The sequence below is a fragment of the Drosophila grimshawi genome, unplaced genomic scaffold (genome assembly GCF_018153295.1).
Source record: "Drosophila grimshawi isolate 15287-2541.00 unplaced genomic scaffold, ASM1815329v1 contig_44, whole genome shotgun sequence".
Taxonomy (NCBI): domain Eukaryota; kingdom Metazoa; phylum Arthropoda; class Insecta; order Diptera; family Drosophilidae; genus Drosophila; species Drosophila grimshawi.
In genome coordinates, this window is record NW_025063240.1 from 6,523,568 (window position 1) to 6,541,435 (window position 17,868).

The following is a 17,868-nucleotide window of genomic DNA, read 5'->3' on the forward strand; positions in this document are numbered from 1 at the left end:
GAACAGTCAAAGCTTACTTAAACATAGTATTAGGGTTCTTAGAAAATTGAATATAGATTTTTTTTTAAGAGATGCGCTTAGTTTATTAATGTTTTTTATCATCATTCAATGTTTGCTATTTACAAGAGTTTAGATTCAAATTTTACTGATACATAACAAAACACAATATCTGTATATATGTTTTCATATAATATATATAAGAATTTCTTTAAGAATTTTGAACAAAATGCACAACTTAAAGTCCATTCTTTTTAATATATTTGAAGTAAAACCTTTCATTCATACGAAGGTATTGCCTGTGCCGTCAGCATTAAAAATTGCGTGATTCCCTTGGATATTGGTTGACATAAAGAAATTAATTTTCTCTCTGATTTCAAACACTTATTCCACATTCGTGAGACGTACACTCATTGTTATATAAAAAATAGTGTAAATGTGTATAATTAAAGTATATAATATAGAAAGTATAAAATATAATCTGATGACATAATTACATTGTGGAAACAAATGAATAAGTGCATAAATTGCACTAGTTTTAAATTATTAAATTATACAATTAACTTTAACGAAACAACACATTCATGTATATATATAATAATGTGTCTATTAATGCACACATAAATAAATATATATGCACATTTTGTAGTTCTGCACACAATTTTGCTAAATCTGTCACACTCCACATTCCGATCGTACCTTCTCTGTGCACTATTCTCTCATGCTCAACTTTTGGACTTAATCATATTAAATGTTAATGTTTTTTTGCGATAGTACAAGTAATAATAATTATAATAATAATAATGACTAGGCGTCTGCCTAGTTGTTGATTGGCTAATAAATTCAACTTAATTGAAGAGAACAGTATTGGGATCCTCATTATCCATTTGTTTTACATGACGTAGTACATCCTTTTTCGTTATAACACCCAGCAAGCGACTGCAAATATATACATAAATGATTACCATATAAATCTAAATGAATATGTAGTATTATATACCCATTATGTGTGACAAGCGTTTGACGCAGTCCCAGTTTGCGGAACATGTCGACGACAGTTTCCATTGGTGTTTGATCCGTCACCGTTATGGGCGCCATGTCCAATATCTTCTTTAGCTTTAGTGGCGGCGGACCCAGATTTTGTGTGGGTGTCGTAGACGTAAATAATACTATGGAATTGCTATTAATGCCATCGATAAGACGCTTTGCGTTACCTGTAAATAATAATAGTAATTAAATTAATAAAATAATAATTAATAATTATAATAAAAACTCACCAATAGCTAAATTAAGATCCCTGCGCAGCACAAAGCCAACTAAATATTGATTTTCTCTAGAAACGACAACAGGATAACCATTGTGTTCGGTTTCCTTAAGCATATTCTCCACATCATCGACCGTCATGGAGTCCTGTGTGATGACATTTAATGTTTCATTGCGCTTAGGTTGCATCACATCTGCCGCGAGCGTTGTGTGCGCAAACTCCTCCTTGCTGTCCAGGAACGGGTAACCATTGAGCGCAATATGTGCATCATATATGCCCTGTCTGCCCAGGGCATCGCCCACCCACTTGGAAGCCATGGCAGCCGCCATCAGAGGCACAATGTAGCGCACCCCACCAGTCAGCTCAAACATGATGACAACAAGGGACACAGTCATGCGTGTGACGCCTCCGAGAACTGCCGCAGCACCAACAACTGCATACAGGCCGGGTGTTATCAAATTGCTGTCCGCACACTCTCCCGTAAAGAACCAGATGTTGGGATAACTATATGCGAACTGCTCCACACCAATGCCAACGATACGTCCCATGATGGCGCCCAACAGCAGCGACGGTATAAACAGACCCGATGGCACCTTAATGCCAAATGTGAATATGGTCAGTGCTAGTTTGAGTATAAACGTCACAACGAGTAACCAAATGGAGCGATAGACACCAGGACCTGGCTCTGTGACCTCAATGAAGCTGGCCCCTGTGCTGATATTCATGCGTTTATAGTCACTATTTTACAATAAATATAAATATAAAATGATTAGTTTTGTAAGGCGTAGCAATTAGCAATTATAAAACGCACCACAAAGGATTGGTGAGGTCACCGGGCGAGCACTTGCTAACCAATAGAAAGATCAGTTCGTTCATGTTCATGCGCGTGAAGGGATTCGGATAGCAGATGATGGCAGTGACCAGAGTGACGAACAGGACCTCGCTAACGGGATATTGACCCAGCTTGCTAAACTTCCTGTAGCGGCACCACCACAAATTTGCCTTTATGAAGAACGTGCCGATGACGCCCTACAAAAATACATATCTTTAATTATTGCAATCCGATAATACTCCGCCTAGTTACTCACGCCCATAATGCCCAGAAATACAAAGGGAATTAGTTCAAAGAATATCCAAGGCTTGTTGTACTCGACAAAGAAAAGCACGGAATGCTCATTGCCAAAAGGCGTCAGCGAGCGCAAAACGAAAGCGGCAATCAGCGCACAAAAAAACGAACGCCACAGCGTCTTCAGTGGAAAGTAGTAGGACACCTCCTCCAGAGAGAACAGGACACCGCCAATAGGAGCACCAAAAGCCACTGAGACTCCAGCCGCCGATGCTGCCGATAGAATTTCACGCTTCTTTGCCTCGTTGCGTCCGTATTTGGGAAACAGATGCGAGAATATATTGCCAATGCAACTGGCAATGTGCACCATTGGTCCCTCCTTGCCGAGCGTCAGGCCAGCAGAAACAGAGAGCATCAGGCCCACCGATTTGATTAGCAATGTCCATTTACCCAAATACCCACGTATAATGAAGCCCGACAAGATGGTCTTGATCTCCGGTATGCCAGAGCCGCAGGCATACGGCGCAAACATGCGCACCAGCGATGCACTCAGCGAGGCAAACAGCAGGGCCCACAATATATACCAAGTATACGAGATCATATACGGCAGCGTACCATTGCGACTGAGGCCAAAGATCTCAGGCCATGTTTTCCACTAAAATTGAAAATCATTAGCAAATAAATCTTAAGTTGATTTGAACAGCTTACCGTGGAACAGTTGCCCTCCTCGAAGACAGATTGCTTAGCTGGATAGCAGCACTGCTCGCGATTAAACCAAAAGGCCGGTGGACAAATGCCATGCTTTAGATCCGACATCCAGCTGGCGCCAATGTCAACCATGCCAGCCACACAACCAGCGGCAATTCCCACAAGGAGCACGCACAGCCATCCCGAGCCGGCATCAATGGAACCCTGTCCGCGAAGAGAAGAATTTATGACAACACATTTATGTATTTTGCCAATTTAGTTACTTTCTTACCTTTATCAAATCCCAAAAGGAGTCCTGTCGCTTCTTGACAATATAACGATGACGCATGCGATCACGCGCAATATCGCGCTGCCAGTCGATGGTGTGGAAATCTTCATACTGACCAATGCCCGGTATGTCATCCTGCACGTCCGAGGAGCCATAGAACGAAAGAGCTCCTAATTCGGTGTACATGGGCACAAAATAAAAATGTATATTGGTTTAGATACTAACTTTTTGATATACATTTCGAGTTCTCAAATATTTGAGCGTTCAATTGGACTTTGTATGCGTGAGCAGTGGCCGCGTAAATTATTATTAATTGATGCTAAAAAAAATACATAATGCAGAATTTGAAGTGATTGGACACAAAATTGTGACTTCATAAGACAGGTTTGCTTAACATACACAGAATGAAAATACGTATTAGACCCGCATCTAAATATATGAGCTCAACATATAACAAAAAGCAATATCCACGATCTCGTGTTTAAGATTAACAAACACCACACAAACACAGACATGCCAGTGTTTCTTATGCTTGGATTGTGCTCGAACTCACCGTCCATGGGATCGCCGAATGCGGTATGAGTTGGCACATGTTGATGATGCTGATGCTGCTGATGATGATGATGATGGTGCATTGTTCGATGATTGGGCACAAAATCACGCTCTGTATCCGATTCGGTGACCGTTTCACGATGATAACTGCCAGCACCACCGATTAGTTCGCCGGGACTGGAGCGCGGTGTTATATCGATCATATCCTCATCGTCTGTGGCCGCTGTGAGAGATGTGGTCGCTGCCGCATACGATTGTTGCAGATGCGGCGCCAACGGATGGTCACCATCGCCGGCTCCTATGCTGTGCCCGTTGGACTGCAAAATCATTTTAAAAAAACAATTAGAAATGGTCCCACACATATATTGTTAAACACAACATAAGTGGAGAAGCTTTGTGAACTTATTAATGTTGACCAGTTGGCCAGTCATTTGCAAATTTAGTTGGGACTGTTGTTTTCTTTTTTTATTAATGCGGCTGGTCAGCTGTTCGGTGGCAAGCGATAGGCGAGTGAGACACCCACGTATACACTTTTTATACCGCACATTTCCGCCCCCCGAAAAAAAAAATCTTATAATTTATGTATGAGGGAATATTTGAAGCATTTAACTTGTCTTACGTACCTTTTTCATGACTGTTTGATATGCGGTGATGTAGTTGTTACCTTCGGCTGCAGCTTCTCTGTTGCCCTTTAATGGGAATTTGTCCATTTTTTCTTTTTAAAAACTTCGTTTTTTACTACGCACAGTGTTCGTGTTTACTGTACGAATCGGTTAGCTCCTTTTTGCGTTTCAATTTGCAGTTGAGTTTTTCTCTTTATTACTCTATTTTCTTTTTACACATATTTTAATCGGTATTAGTGTATAACAAGTGCAATCAGACGTCACACACTTACACACATACACACACACACACACAACAATGTCACAAACCCACAAACAGTTGTTCGACTTGGGAAAACAAACAATTTGTTCACATTTCACTTAAATAATTACAAACGAATTCATCTACAGATTTGTGGGAACATATCTCGGATGGAGATCGTTATATTGCATCGGATAATTGCATTTCCAAACAACACGTTAATCCGTACACTTTTTGTTGCAATTTGTTCAGTTTTATTGCAAAAATCACGGTCACAATTCAATGTGACCAAGAGTCGTAAGCAAAAAAATATTTCATCAAAAAAGGACCAAAAAATACTAGTTCTTAAGTACAATGTGCATTTTCTCCAAATTACAAAAACAGTTGGGGTTAAGACAAATTTAGAAATGTTTCTTTTATTTTTTAAATATTTAATTTCCAATAAGTCAAAAATCAGTTTTTTTGTATTAATAAGTAAAAACCAAACTTTTATTTATATATGCTCTTATTTGTAGCTGCTCGAATCTCACAGGTTACTGGATTTTAACGACATTGTAGCAAGCAGTCGACTTGTGAACAATAACGATTACCGTTTCCTCCACAGCCTAGATAGTTCATTCTAAAACAATCTCTTCTACGAGGATCAAAGAACCACATTTCTCGCATAGCAAAGTTGTCGCAAGAGCTACTGCGTCTGTTTCCAATATCTCGACGGCTAATGCAATCCTGGGTCACTATGAATATCATATGATAGAAACGGTCAATAACTGATTTATAAAATTATTTAGATAATAAGTTTACTTACCTGTCCGACCTCTACAAAAGCGCTGACCCTGAATGTGAACCACATACAGTGCCAAACAAGCCAAGATAAGTAAGAATTTCATTTTAAATGGAATTCACAAACTCTTTTCAGTATGAATTGATGTAAGTACAGGAACGTTGAGCTCTTATATATCCATACTGACAAGGGCATTTTTTACCTTGCCGCTTAAGGAATACGCAGCTGTTATAGAACAATAATAAAAAAAAAACAAAAGCGATTCAAAAATAGCGACCTAATTTGGAATTTTGAAAAGCAAGTATTGACCTAGATTTATTAAACATATTTGTTTCATCTTTTTTTAACAAACAAAAAATTAAACATTTGTAGTGTTTAACTTGGACATAAATAAAAAAAAAAAAACAATTACTTAATGAAATAACATCAATAGCTTTTCAATGGAGAACATTAATAAGGTAACTCTCAATGACCAGTATTGTAAAACATTTGCAAATACGCAGTATTTTTAGTAAGAACATGTTTGAATCAGTATTTTGGCGCATTCCGCAAACGGTCGTTGCATTCTCAGTTTCCAAAATTGTTTAAACAAACAAATACCAAAATAGCATTGGACGGACGTAAACAAGTGCAGTTGTCGTTAAAAGTAACACAACACAACACAGCAACAACAACATGGCTGGATTCGTAGCGGTGCATACAGGTTCGTTTTTTGTTTGATTGATGAGACATGTACGTGCATGTATATATGTATATGTATGTATTTATTAACGAGCTGTAAACACGTACAAATTCTTATTTAGGAGCTGGAAATTGCATCGATGAGACGAAATACCAGCGAGTCATCAAAGAGGCTTGCATGCGTGCAACGGAGATTCTCCGAAACGGTGGCAGTGCCATCGATGCCTGCGAAGCAGCAATAATGCGCCTGGAGAACTGTGGCCATACCAATGCCGGCTTTGGATCCAATCTCTGCTTAGATGGCTCGGTGCAGTGCGATGCGGCTATTATGAACGGAACCACACTGAATTTTGGGGCGTGCACGAATGTCAGCCGTGTGAAGAATCCCATACAGCTGGCACGTCGCATTTGTGACGGTCAGTCGGATCAACAGCCACTGGAGCGCATACCGCCGATGGTGTTGGCAGCCAGCGGTGCCGAACAGTATGCCGAACAAATGGGGTGTGCCATGGTCGATCCCACTGTGCTGATCTCATCGAAAGCGAAATTCCATTTTAATCACTATAAGAGTAAATACGATCTAGTTGTTGGCAACAGCAAAGCGAACCAAGACAGCGACGGCGAGCCAGTGCCTGAACCCGGCAATGAGGTGGAGCTGACTGGAGCTGCGCTGGACACTGTGGGTGCTGTGTGCGTCGATGATGCGGGTAATACTGCAGCCGGCTGCAGTTCTGGCGGCATTCTACTCAAAGTACCCGGCCGCGTCGGCCAAGCGGCCACTTATGGCGCTGGCTGTTGGGCGACGGATACGGATGAATTGGCCATTGCTACGTGCACGACTGGCAATGGTGAGTACCTGATGAAAACGCTGCTCGCCCGCGAAATATGCAATGGTGCATTTAGCAGTGATTGTGCCGTAACCAGTCTGCACAGAACGTTCAAGCAAAAGTTCCTCGATTCACCGCTGTTGCCCCAGCAGCAGGATCTCTATGCCGGCGCCCTCACATTGCTCTATTATCCTAAGCAAAGTTGCGGCGAGGTGATGTGGAGCCATACGACACAATCGTTTTGTGTCGGCTACATGGCAACGACGCAGAAAGTGCCAAAGGTTTGTGCCGATTGCCGCTTTTTGATTGTTGTTGCCACATTTGGCACAATTGCAGGCACTAGCAATCGATCATTTTTCTAGTATTTTTCGTTTCGCAGTGGAATACTAATGTTGGTTTTCTTGTTTGTTGCAGTTTGTGCACTCGCCGCTGCCCACATATAGTGTGCCAGGCAGATCATGCGTCGTCAATGGCCATAATTTCCATTTGCGCATTTAGTCGTTGTCGTGTGGCCCAGCTTCAATAGCCTTAATAGCCAAAGGCACTAGCCATCTTTAGACACACAGCCGCCTACTGCTGATTATCGTCATTTCGGCATTTTCAAAAGATGCAGTTTTCTGCAATTTATTTGATTTAATGCTTAATTGCCGCGACAATCGCTGCCAACCGACAAAGCCAGACAGGCTGCAGCAACAACCACAACGACAACATTTCGTATTGCTTTTGTTTCGATGAAATATTAAGAATCATTAAATGAAAATCTGTTTCATTGTATAGTACTTATCTATATATATATATGTATGTATGTTTATGTTAATGTGTGGTTATGCCGCTCAAACTACACAACTAGCAAATAAAATAAAATTATTTCGAATAGTATGTATGTATCTGTCAGAATAATTTCCCTCGTTGAACTTAAGCTGAGGCGCAACGCATCTGCCAGCGCCATAAATCAGCCAACAACACATCATATACTATCACATATATAGAAATTATGACGTATGCAAGTACAAATGTATTGTAGTGTTTGTGGCAACGAAAATACATTCATTTGGCAAACACATTAATTATATTAAAAAGGTTTGATGCGCACCGCAGATCAATTGAAATACAAATTGCGAATGTTTAGTAAATCGAAAGTGGAAAAAAAAAACAATATGATCCATGCTTACTGTCGTATAATCACAAGATTATGAAACAGTTGGTTTATATATATACACATATATATTTTTATATACAGTGCAATGAAAGCCTTTTTTGGAACAGTAAAAACGCTTTTTGCTTTCTATTAGGGTAGACCAATTATGGTAGATTAATTGTAGTGTTAATAGATTAAGGTGCAACAGTAGGAATAGGAAGTAGTACTTCTCAGTTGTAATTATTATTCTAAGGCTTACGAGGAGCTTCAGGATCTTCAGGAGCTGGAGGAGCTTCAGGATCTTCAGGAGCTGGAGGAGCTTCAGGATCCTCAGGAGCTGGAGGAGCTTCAGGAGCTGGAGGAGCTTCAGGATCTTCAGGAGCTGGAGGAGCTTCAGGATCCTCAGGAGCTGGAGGAGCTTCAGGAGCTGGAGGAGCTTCAGGATCTTCAGGAGCTGGAGGAGCTTCAGGATCTTCAGGAGCTTCAGGATTTTCAGGAGCTGGAGGTGGAGTAGGTGAAGGGGTAGGAGTAGTTGGAGTAGCGGTAGGAGTAGGTGCAGGGATAGGAGTAGTTGGAGTAGCGGTAGGAGTAGGTGCAAAGGTAGGAGTAGGTGCAGTGGTAGTAGTAGGTGCAGCAGTGGTAGTAGCAAAGGAACAAGTAGCCGGCTTAGTGGCCACGCAATCTCTGATGCGTGTATCGAAGTACGGTGTGGCCGATGGACATGCTCTGTGCAAGGTTAACCAATCCGTGCTGGTCAGACTGTTCCTCTGGCAGTAGACAGCATTTTTGCACGTTGAATCGTAATTGGTATAGAAAAACAATGTATTCTTATCAGCAGCATTATCCATGCAGATTTGTAGTCTGTTAATTGCATTTGGTGTCGTCGGTGGCGCCAGAGTTGTTGGGTTATACTCATAAGCAGCACAGCTGGCGTTATACTTTAGCTACAAAGAAATTGTGTATTAGGCTCTAAAGTTGAGATCTTAGTTTTTGGGTACTTACAAAGTCAGCGACAGCTTGCGGCATACAGACGGGTCCATCGTTAACCACACAAATATGATCGGCATCGCAATCTATTACCGACTTGACGTTTCCCTTGATGCAACGCCCAGCTTGTGTGCGACTGACGCAGGTATACGTTTGGGTTGCAGCACAACTGTTGCAACCCCCACTGCCCCCTTCGCCACATACGTTCTCAATATCAGTAGGGAGTTCATCTTTCGGTTCGCATATTGACAATGAATTGGTGCAAACCTGTCCGGGATCACATTGCTCCTCATTGCCAACTTTATTGCCATCTAGTTGAAAAAGCGATTCATCAAATAAGGATTCCTTCGCATGGGCAGCAACTACTTACTGATACAATTATAATATGAGGTCTCCGTAGCGCAGAAGGCTTCGTTGTCTTCCTGACAGACTTGGCACTTTTGGGTTTGCACCGTAGCAGTTCCCAGCACCAGAATGATTACAATTACGCTTAACTTGATCATATTTCACTTTGACTTCAACTGACTCAATGTCTTTAACTAACGTGGCTTATATAGCCCAAAATCTAACCTTCAATCCAGCATTTGTTTATGAGTCCTAACATAGTTAGTTAATGTTGTTGACTTGGTCTTATGAACAATAAAGCAATATCGAAGCATTCTTTTTTTGCTCTAAGCATAGCAACTTAAAATTGTATAAATTATATTGCAATTATTTTTCCCGAAAACAGACGATCGGCTTATCTTTATCTACAGCCATGTGTATATCATTTATCTTTACTGGCGAAATATAAATTATCCAAAAGTGATAGAAGCACAAGGTCTTTTCAATTTTTTTTTCTGCTAGTCGGAAGAAAATGATTCACGGCTTGGAAGTGATGATTTTTATCTATATTATCAAAATGTAAAATGAATTTAACCACGATTTGATAATAAGCACAGTTGATTATTATTATGTGTCTGAAAACAGACAGAGTTAGAAATCATTTTAATTACTCTATGGAAAAAAATGCATTTTATAGTCGTGCAAACTGCAATCGAAATAAAAAGATACCCTGAACCCAATATATAATATATAAATATAACAAGATAAAACGTTGCAATCGGGCGTAACCGACTGCGAAACACTTTGATACCATAAGTTAGCCCAGCAGATAACAAGTAACAAAGAACAGGTTGGGTGAAGCCAAGAAGTACTGTCCTAGTTTGGCTTTCAAATTGCGGTAGATATAAGCTAGTACCGTTCGTTGCGGGATATATAGGCTTCTGGAAGTGGGTGTGCCAAAAAAAAATGTTGTAGTACGATCTTAGTAGTAATCTGCCTTTTAAGTTTGGTAACTGTAATTATTAAATTGCGGAAGATATAGACTTTTATCGTTTTTGAGGGCGGGGATGGGCTTTTGGATATTTGAAGGGTGTTATAGGGTGTTATATATAGCAATATACCTTTCAGATTTTGTGACTCTAGTTTTCAAATTGTGCGAGATACATATATCTCTATGGTCTTATCGATTTACACTAACAGGTGTTTCGGTTTAGAGAGGCGGAGTGGGCGTAGCCATCCAATTTTTAATCGATCTCTTAGTAACATACTTTTAAGATTTGGTGAGTCTAGCTTACAAATTGCGGATGATATGCGCATTTCAGATCTCTAGCGGAAGAGGGGCGTGGGGGCTGCGGAGTTGGGCGTGGCATATGTCGATCTTTGAAGGACATGACCAAACAATCAAATTTTGTGACTGTTGCCTTAAAAATGCGATAGATATGTGGCTTTATCGATTTGCGAATATCGATTTGATCGTTTTCCTAGCCCCCTGGTGTACGTAGCACTCCAATTTTTACACTTTGTCTGACGAGAGCACATACCAGTATGTGTTCCAAGTTTCAGGTCTCTGTCTCTTATCTTTACCTATAGCTACGTCTACCGTATTTATTTTTACTGGCGAAATGCACAATAATCAAAAGCATTACAAAGCATGATAATTTATATTATGTTAACATCTGAGTTTTTCCTGTAAACAAATTATCTCAACTTTATCTTGAGTAAATGCTAGACGTAAGAAACTTATCATAATCTCCGATTATTTTTAAAAGTAATTAGATAATATATTTCGATTATTGCACATTTTTTAAATTTAAAAAAAATCACATAATAAGCAAGTAAGTTAAGCATGACAAGCAATTTGTGAATATAGTACGAAAATATTACAATTAGAAACGAGTATTCCCTAGCCAAGTAAAGCAAAGTGTAGAAAAGGCTCACTTCAATATCATCTTATACTTAGATAGAGACACATACAGTTGTTTAATTAGAAATTCATCGATCCCACAACAAATTTATCCCACATTTTTAATTTGGAACAATTGTTCTGTAGACCTTTGAGATTACAATAGAGTTTAACTATAGTTGCATTGTTGCTCCTACTCATCGCCTTGATCAACAGTCTCAGCCCCCTCCTCCTGTGGCTCTGCTGGAAGTAGCTTTGTCTGTCTCTTTTCTTGCTGTTGCTCAAACTCTTCAGTTTGCTCCGGCTGTTCCTCGTCACGCTCGAAAGGATAGAACGGGTGATCCTTAACCGAGTCGTATTTTATTAAACGCTCCTTGGCCTTGATACCCCGAAGAGCTCGAGTATCTGCATCGTTTAGCTGGAAGTCAAATATATTCAGATTCTGAGTAATATGCAAGGGACTGCCGGATTTAGGTATGGGCACAACACCATAATCCACCTATAATTAATATTATAGTTAGGACAATTTGAACAGGTCTTGTACAATTAACAATTACTCACCAGATAGCGGAGCACAATTTGTGCGGCAGTGCGATTATGCTTCTTCATTAGACGTCTCATTCCCTCGGAAAAAAAATAAATTGGAGAATGGTCCTCGCGATCTGGCTGCCCCAACGGCGCATATGCAATTACCACTATGCCATTGTAGCGACAATAGTCGACTAGATCCTTTTGCATGAATCCCGGCCAGATTTCCACTTGATTAACCACAGGCTTTGAGGCGCTGCACTGTATGATGCGCTGCACCTGCTCCATATTAAAGTTAGAGACACCAATACTTCGCACCATGCCTAGCCGCACAAGCTCCTCCATAGCACGCCACGTGTCAATGTAATCGATTTCACTATTAGACACATTTGAAAACTTTATAGATGGGAATATATTTTAGCGATATTTTAACAACATACTTTGTGGTGACCTTATCAGCCTCCATTGGTATCATAATCTCATCGCACATGTGCTTAAATCCCACGGGAAAGTGCATTAGGTACAAATCGATATAGTCAAAGCCAAGAGCTTCCAGCTGCTTCTCGCAGATGCGTCGCACATCGCGCGGATCGTGATGTGTGTTCCACAGCTATGGGCATTATGAACTTAATCGTTTTTTTTTTATTTTTAGCAATATAGATTCATTGCGACTCACTTTGGTAGTGAGGAAGATGTTCTCCCTGGCAACGTTTCCCATTTGTATTTGGGTGCGAATCGCCTCGCCCACCTCCTTCTCGTTTTCATAAAAGTAGGCCGTGTCGAAGTGTCTAAATCCGGTCTCCACCGCACAGTGCACCGCAGTCAAACATTGATAGCCTCGCATCTGTAATTGAATGCAAATGCTTTTAGTGTTAATATCTTTTCCATTGTCGATTTGATACTTTATATGTTCCAAATCCTATCACGGGCATTTCGTATCCGCTGCTCAGTTTGATCTTTGGAGCCATCAGTAGCGTCTTAACGCCGCATACGGGCTTCTCGCCCAATATAAGGGCAACCCGTGTATTGTCCTCTTCGTCATCACATGTTGTCAAACAGCGTGCTGGTATCATTTCGTAAATGTTTTCAATTAAAAACTAAACAATTTGCACAAGCAATATTTCAAACGTTTTTTGAAAGTAATTTCGAATAAATAATACTAAACAAAAATATCATCAAATAAGTTAAATAAAAAAAAATGTTATCAGTTACAGTTACAGAGGCTTGACTTGACTTTCTGTTAAAATTCAATGGCATACAACCGGTCCACAATTTCACTCGAAACACATCAGATTGCTTCTTGAAACCACAAACATTTGCAAAAATTAGTCCCCTTTGTAACTGTGAATTAGAGAATGAGACACACTATACGACTGGAACTTAGAAACGAGGAGAGGCAAAGACGGCATCAGAGCTGGTCGGAGGCAGTGGGACTCCGACAAGCCAGATGTCTCCTAGGTGATTATAATCTTGTACGATTTAAACAAATTATAACCATGGGAAAGAACAGCCTTAGGATACTCACCGGTCTATTGACAGGACAGTGTAGACTAAGGAGTCACCTAGCAAAACTCATGGAAGAGCTATAAGCTCAGAAGGGGCACAATAGATCAAATAGGTCGCGGTGCAGCTTTTCCCCCTAATAATAATAATAAAATAATAATAATAACTGTGAATTACCGTTGTAAGCAACTTAGATTATTTTGTATCGATTAAATATTTAAGTAATCGATCATTCTGTAATGCAAAAATTACAAGTGAATAGAGTTAACTTAAAGCTTTAACTGGATAACGCACTATTTAAGGTCCCATGCTTAAAAATTCAATGGTAAATGGAAAGAACTTGTAGTCCTTGATTAAGATTTTGAAAAATGTTTTTGTTAGAGACTTCTCCTCTGTGATCCACTAAAAGTTGAAAATATTAATATTTCAGTTATGCGGCCAGCATTAGACGACTTCAATAGGCGTTTTACAGGAACTAGATATATTTGCATTTTGATCTTCCTAAGCAATAATATAGAGACTACTGAAACTTAAAATTTTCACTTTAGACCCACCTAACGGTGGGTCTCTTTAAATTTCGTGTCACACTGTGACATTCGGGTCACGATATATCGACTGCATTTTAGAGTATCGATAACTTATGATATATTTGTAATGCGGGAATATATCTATGCTTATTTATGATTTGTTGTATTCGAGGTCTGTAAGCTTTTTTCGTGCACAAGAATAAATTGTTATCATGGAGGAGAACGCAGATACAACACCAGATGTGGAATCCTTCAATGGGTATGGCTTCAACAACTATACAGCCGCCGAAGCATTCATTCAAGGACTGTCAGGAATGGTGAACCAAGGCGATGTCGAGACAATGATACGTGCCCAAAAGCAAATGTAAGTGAATTGTAAACGTCAACTAATAAATAATTAAAATAATAATAACCCTCTTTTTAGGCTACAACGATTTGAGAAGACCAACGAGATGTTGCTCAACTGCAACGCATTGTCGCAAAGTCGTTTAAAAAGTGCCAATGAGGATTTCAAGCGACACGTTAAACTACTGACTGAGATGAAGAAAGATCTGGATTACATATTTCGGAAAGTGCGCATCATAAAACAGAAACTGCAGCAGCAATATCCAGCCATATATGCGGAAGTGCAACCTCAACGCAGCAGCTTGGCCGAAGAGGCCGAAGATGAAACGGAAAGCACAAAATCAACCAACAAACCCGTTGGCGAAGCCGAAGCCGAGTTGAAGTCAACTGTGGAGCAGGCGCCCAAGAAGAGTGCGGCGACAATTGAGTATGTGCAGATGCAGGAGGCCATCGAGAATGGCATCGTTGAGATCGAGAATGAGTTGATTAAACGTGTATGTTCCGTAGAGACAGCGAATCCCAATGATTCATCCGATTGTACGTCAGAAGACACTGGTTAACTTATAGTTTAGTCGTATTTAATATAAAGCCTATAAATTTATTTATATTGTAAAATATTATTTAATAGCCTTCATTCACCAGATTGTACGTCAGAGCACACTGGTTAAAGTTTAATTTATAGTTTAGTCGTTTAAATGTATTTATATTGAATTGTATTTTATATTTAAATAACTAGCTGAACATTATGCATACGCCGGAGGTTAAAAAATAATTTGGTACTTGTATTGCTTGGGTACCTTTGAGATGATAACGCGTCCATCGTAGCTTAGCGATGCAAAAATCCAAGGATCCACATTACTCCACTCGGCACAGTAGACGGAGTCCTCATGCTGATCGAAGGTCTGCAACAGGCCATCCGACAACACCTTATGCCGTTCCTGAGCAATTCCCTCGCCCGTTTCAGTTGCCTGTGTCTCGGAACTAACCGATCCGGCACAGGTCAGCAGCACCTTGCAATCACTTGAGCTGGACAATAGTAGCTGATCGTGAAATGTGTTAAAGCGCACAGACCACACCCAGTGGGAATGATCGCTACGCTCAAAGACGGGCGCTTTGACCATACGACAATCCCACACTTTTAGGCAACCATCATCGCCACCGGTGACCAGATGACATTGTTTATTCGGATTACAGTCCAGGTCGCGCACAAACTGACCATGTGCATCCTCGATACTCCAGGCGCAGTGTTGGGTGTCGCGTACATCGTACGCTCGCACACTTGCATCGTGCAGCGCCAGAAACTGATGACCCTGATGATGATGCGACCATTTGCCATTGCTAAATGGCGTTAGATGCTTGGAGCCACTGCTACTGTTGCTGCCACTGCCACTGATGCTGACTTCGGCGACGACTCGAGTGGATGCCTCGGCTCGTTGCATGACAGCCAATTTATTGCCCACAACGCAGGCCAAGGTCTGCTCTTGAGTGGGATGAAATTCCACTGTCTTAACGCGTTCACCCAATTCGGCAGTATCCAGCACCTCGACCTGTGCCCAAGGTATATATTCGCTTTTAATTGGTTCGCTGGCGGAGGCATTTGCATCTTCAGCCGGCAGCGTCAATAATGCTGACTGGGAGAGGACCTGTGCTCCCTTTTGTACATTATACACAGAAGCCAACAAACGGGCATCGTGGGGACAACTATTCAGCTTCCACACTTCCCCCAGTGCGTGCTCAAAGATCTACGGTAAGAGATGATTTACATAAATATATTTACACAAGCAGATTTAAACTTACCTTGGACTGAATGGTTCCTTGTTCCTCATCGTATTGCAGCAGGTGCAACTGATTCGTTGGCTTCAACGAGTTTGTGGCTATAAAAAAGCAAACATCATTGCCCTCACCATATTGGGGTGTAAGGGCTCGCGCCTGTAGCTCCAATCCATAAATTAAGTTACTTTCTTCCATTTTAAACACAGCAATTTAAATCACAAGGGAGTTTTATTTTAAAACCTGCTTCACATTTGCATACCATATGAAACCTTATGAAAAACAACTCATTTAAAATTAGCAATCAGAATTTGAAGTGTCAAATTAAAAAGAATTTGTGGATCAAACGCTTAACATAGTATTAAACATTACATTAAAAAGTCTGCAAGTCTTATCCCAATTCAAAATAAATAAATCAAACCTTTGTTTACCAATTTGAGTCAAAACAATGTAGTCAATTTTTATTAGAGATGCATGTAGATTGCGATATATAGTAGTAATCGGTTGATTAAAAAATATGAAATAAGAAAATAAAGAAAAATAAATGATTAAAAATCGCTCAATCTATTGAAGGTACCAAGCACAACATTTTTATAAATATTTATATTGCTTCAGTAATTGTTACTCGTTTGTTAAGCAAGAGGCTTTTAGTTACTTTTCAAGTGACTTAAAATACAACCCTGTGCACGCTGAAATCAACACTGGGTTGTCTCCATCCATTTTGTTTTAGTGAAAAAAGATTGTCAAAGTAACAGACGCGTATTAAACAAAATTAACATTGCAGTGTAATTAGTGAGACATTTAGCATATTCCATACACACACACAACCCAAACCTAAATTCAACGAGTGCAAAGCAATGGCACAAAACATCAGCCCGGAACAGAGTGGTGCTGGTGGCAGTAGCAAACACAACGATGACTCGCTGCCAGTCAAAGACAATCATGCTGTGAGCAAAAGGTAAGGCGCCAAATTCTAATACATACACACATTGCTGTCTCTCTATGTATTTGTATTTATTAAATGATTTGCAACAATTTGTACAGACTGCACAAGGAACTCATGAATCTAATGATGGCCAACGAGAAGGGCATCTCAGCATTTCCGGACGGCGAGAACATCTTTAAATGGGTCGGCACCATCGCTGGCCCCATAAACACCGTGTACGCAAGTCAAACATATCGTTTGTCTCTAGACTTTCCCAATTCGTATCCGTATGCGGCGCCAGTGGTTAAATTCTTGACACCATGCTTTCATCCCAACGTCGATCTGCAGGGCGCCATCTGTCTCGACATCCTCAAAGATAAGTGGTCGGCGTTGTATGACGTACGCACCATTTTGTTGTCCATACAATCGCTGCTGGGCGAACCAAACAATGAGAGTCCACTAAATGCGCAGGCCGCTATGATGTGGAATGATCAAAATGAGTACAAAAAATATCTAGATTCGTTCTATGAGAAGCACAAGGATACCTAAAATACCAATTACTACTACCAATACCAATACCAAAAATGGAAAAAAAAAACATTGAGTAAACAACAACAAGAACAACAACTGGTAGCGACACTTCTCCATTTCTCATTCTCATTCTATGCTCATATTGCGGCGTATTTATTTACATTTGATTCTTGTGCGTGTTGCATGGTGTAAAAGCGGAACAACTACATAAAAAAAAAGAAAAAACACCAACAGCACTCAATCCATCTCATCTCACCCACTCTAAATATTAGTTGATGCACATTTTCAATTTATTTGATTGATTGGATTTTAGAGCGAAATAACTATTTGCAGCAAATTAATTATATGTAACGATTTATAACGATCGATTGGTATATGT

General features: G+C 40.2%; 7 protein-coding genes across 8 annotated transcripts; 3 read left to right on the plus strand and 4 right to left on the minus strand.

Moving 5' to 3' along the window:
* Positions 1 to 57: 57 nt before the first annotated feature.
* Positions 58 to 5,018, minus strand: LOC6557075 (H(+)/Cl(-) exchange transporter 5). Its single transcript, XM_001985030.2, has 9 exons — positions 4,479 to 5,018; positions 3,857 to 4,172; positions 3,307 to 3,473; positions 3,036 to 3,239; positions 2,350 to 2,982; positions 2,073 to 2,290; positions 1,275 to 1,999; positions 998 to 1,211; positions 58 to 936 (listed from the first exon to the last, which is right to left on the minus strand). The coding sequence occupies exons 1-9, from the start codon at positions 4,563 to 4,565 to the stop codon at positions 846 to 848; spliced, it is 2,655 nt and encodes an 884-aa protein (XP_001985066.1). The 5' UTR covers positions 4,566 to 5,018; the 3' UTR covers positions 58 to 845.
* A 1,007-nt stretch (positions 5,019 to 6,025) lies between these two features.
* LOC6556635 (threonine aspartase 1) lies at positions 6,026 to 7,887 on the plus strand. Of its 2 annotated transcripts, none has more exons than XM_001985029.2 (3): positions 6,026 to 6,203; positions 6,304 to 7,289; positions 7,423 to 7,887. In XM_001985029.2, exons 1-3 carry the CDS (start codon positions 6,176 to 6,178, stop codon positions 7,504 to 7,506), a joined length of 1,098 nt encoding a protein of 365 aa, XP_001985065.1. In that variant the 5' UTR covers positions 6,026 to 6,175; the 3' UTR covers positions 7,507 to 7,887. The 2 variants fall into 2 exon arrangements, with proteins under 2 accessions (XP_001985065.1, XP_032592627.1); XM_032736736.2 differs by having other exon boundaries at positions 6,084 to 6,203; positions 6,304 to 7,029; positions 7,423 to 7,736.
* A 507-nt stretch (positions 7,888 to 8,394) lies between these two features.
* LOC6556633 (threonine-rich protein) lies at positions 8,395 to 9,687 on the minus strand. Its single transcript, XM_001985028.3, has 3 exons — positions 9,504 to 9,687; positions 9,149 to 9,444; positions 8,395 to 9,090 (listed from the first exon to the last, which is right to left on the minus strand). The coding sequence occupies exons 1-3, from the start codon at positions 9,634 to 9,636 to the stop codon at positions 8,395 to 8,397; spliced, it is 1,125 nt and encodes a 374-aa protein (XP_001985064.2). The 5' UTR covers positions 9,637 to 9,687.
* A 1,731-nt stretch (positions 9,688 to 11,418) lies between these two features.
* Positions 11,419 to 13,008, minus strand: LOC6556641 (1,5-anhydro-D-fructose reductase). The gene is made up of 5 exons (XM_001985027.3): positions 12,791 to 13,008; positions 12,565 to 12,732; positions 12,329 to 12,498; positions 11,922 to 12,264; positions 11,419 to 11,859 (listed from the first exon to the last, which is right to left on the minus strand). The coding sequence occupies exons 1-5, from the start codon at positions 12,959 to 12,961 to the stop codon at positions 11,554 to 11,556; spliced, it is 1,158 nt and encodes a 385-aa protein (XP_001985063.1). The 5' UTR covers positions 12,962 to 13,008; the 3' UTR covers positions 11,419 to 11,553.
* Positions 13,009 to 14,104: 1,096 nt separating this feature from the next.
* LOC6557102 (kxDL motif-containing protein CG10681) lies at positions 14,105 to 14,844 on the plus strand. Its single transcript, XM_001985026.3, has 2 exons — positions 14,105 to 14,282; positions 14,343 to 14,844. Exons 1-2 carry the CDS (start codon positions 14,131 to 14,133, stop codon positions 14,821 to 14,823), a joined length of 633 nt encoding a protein of 210 aa, XP_001985062.1. The 5' UTR covers positions 14,105 to 14,130; the 3' UTR covers positions 14,824 to 14,844.
* A 177-nt stretch (positions 14,845 to 15,021) lies between these two features.
* On the minus strand, positions 15,022 to 16,484 carry LOC6556621 (EARP and GARP complex-interacting protein 1). Its single transcript, XM_001985025.3, has 2 exons — positions 16,061 to 16,484; positions 15,022 to 16,005 (listed from the first exon to the last, which is right to left on the minus strand). The coding sequence occupies exons 1-2, from the start codon at positions 16,229 to 16,231 to the stop codon at positions 15,025 to 15,027; spliced, it is 1,152 nt and encodes a 383-aa protein (XP_001985061.1). The 5' UTR covers positions 16,232 to 16,484; the 3' UTR covers positions 15,022 to 15,024.
* Positions 16,485 to 16,721: 237 nt separating this feature from the next.
* LOC6557100 (ubiquitin-conjugating enzyme E2 C) lies at positions 16,722 to 17,637 on the plus strand. The gene is made up of 2 exons (XM_001985024.3): positions 16,722 to 16,991; positions 17,078 to 17,637. Exons 1-2 carry the CDS (start codon positions 16,891 to 16,893, stop codon positions 17,505 to 17,507), a joined length of 531 nt encoding a protein of 176 aa, XP_001985060.1. The 5' UTR covers positions 16,722 to 16,890; the 3' UTR covers positions 17,508 to 17,637.
* Positions 17,638 to 17,868: the final 231 nt, after the last annotated feature.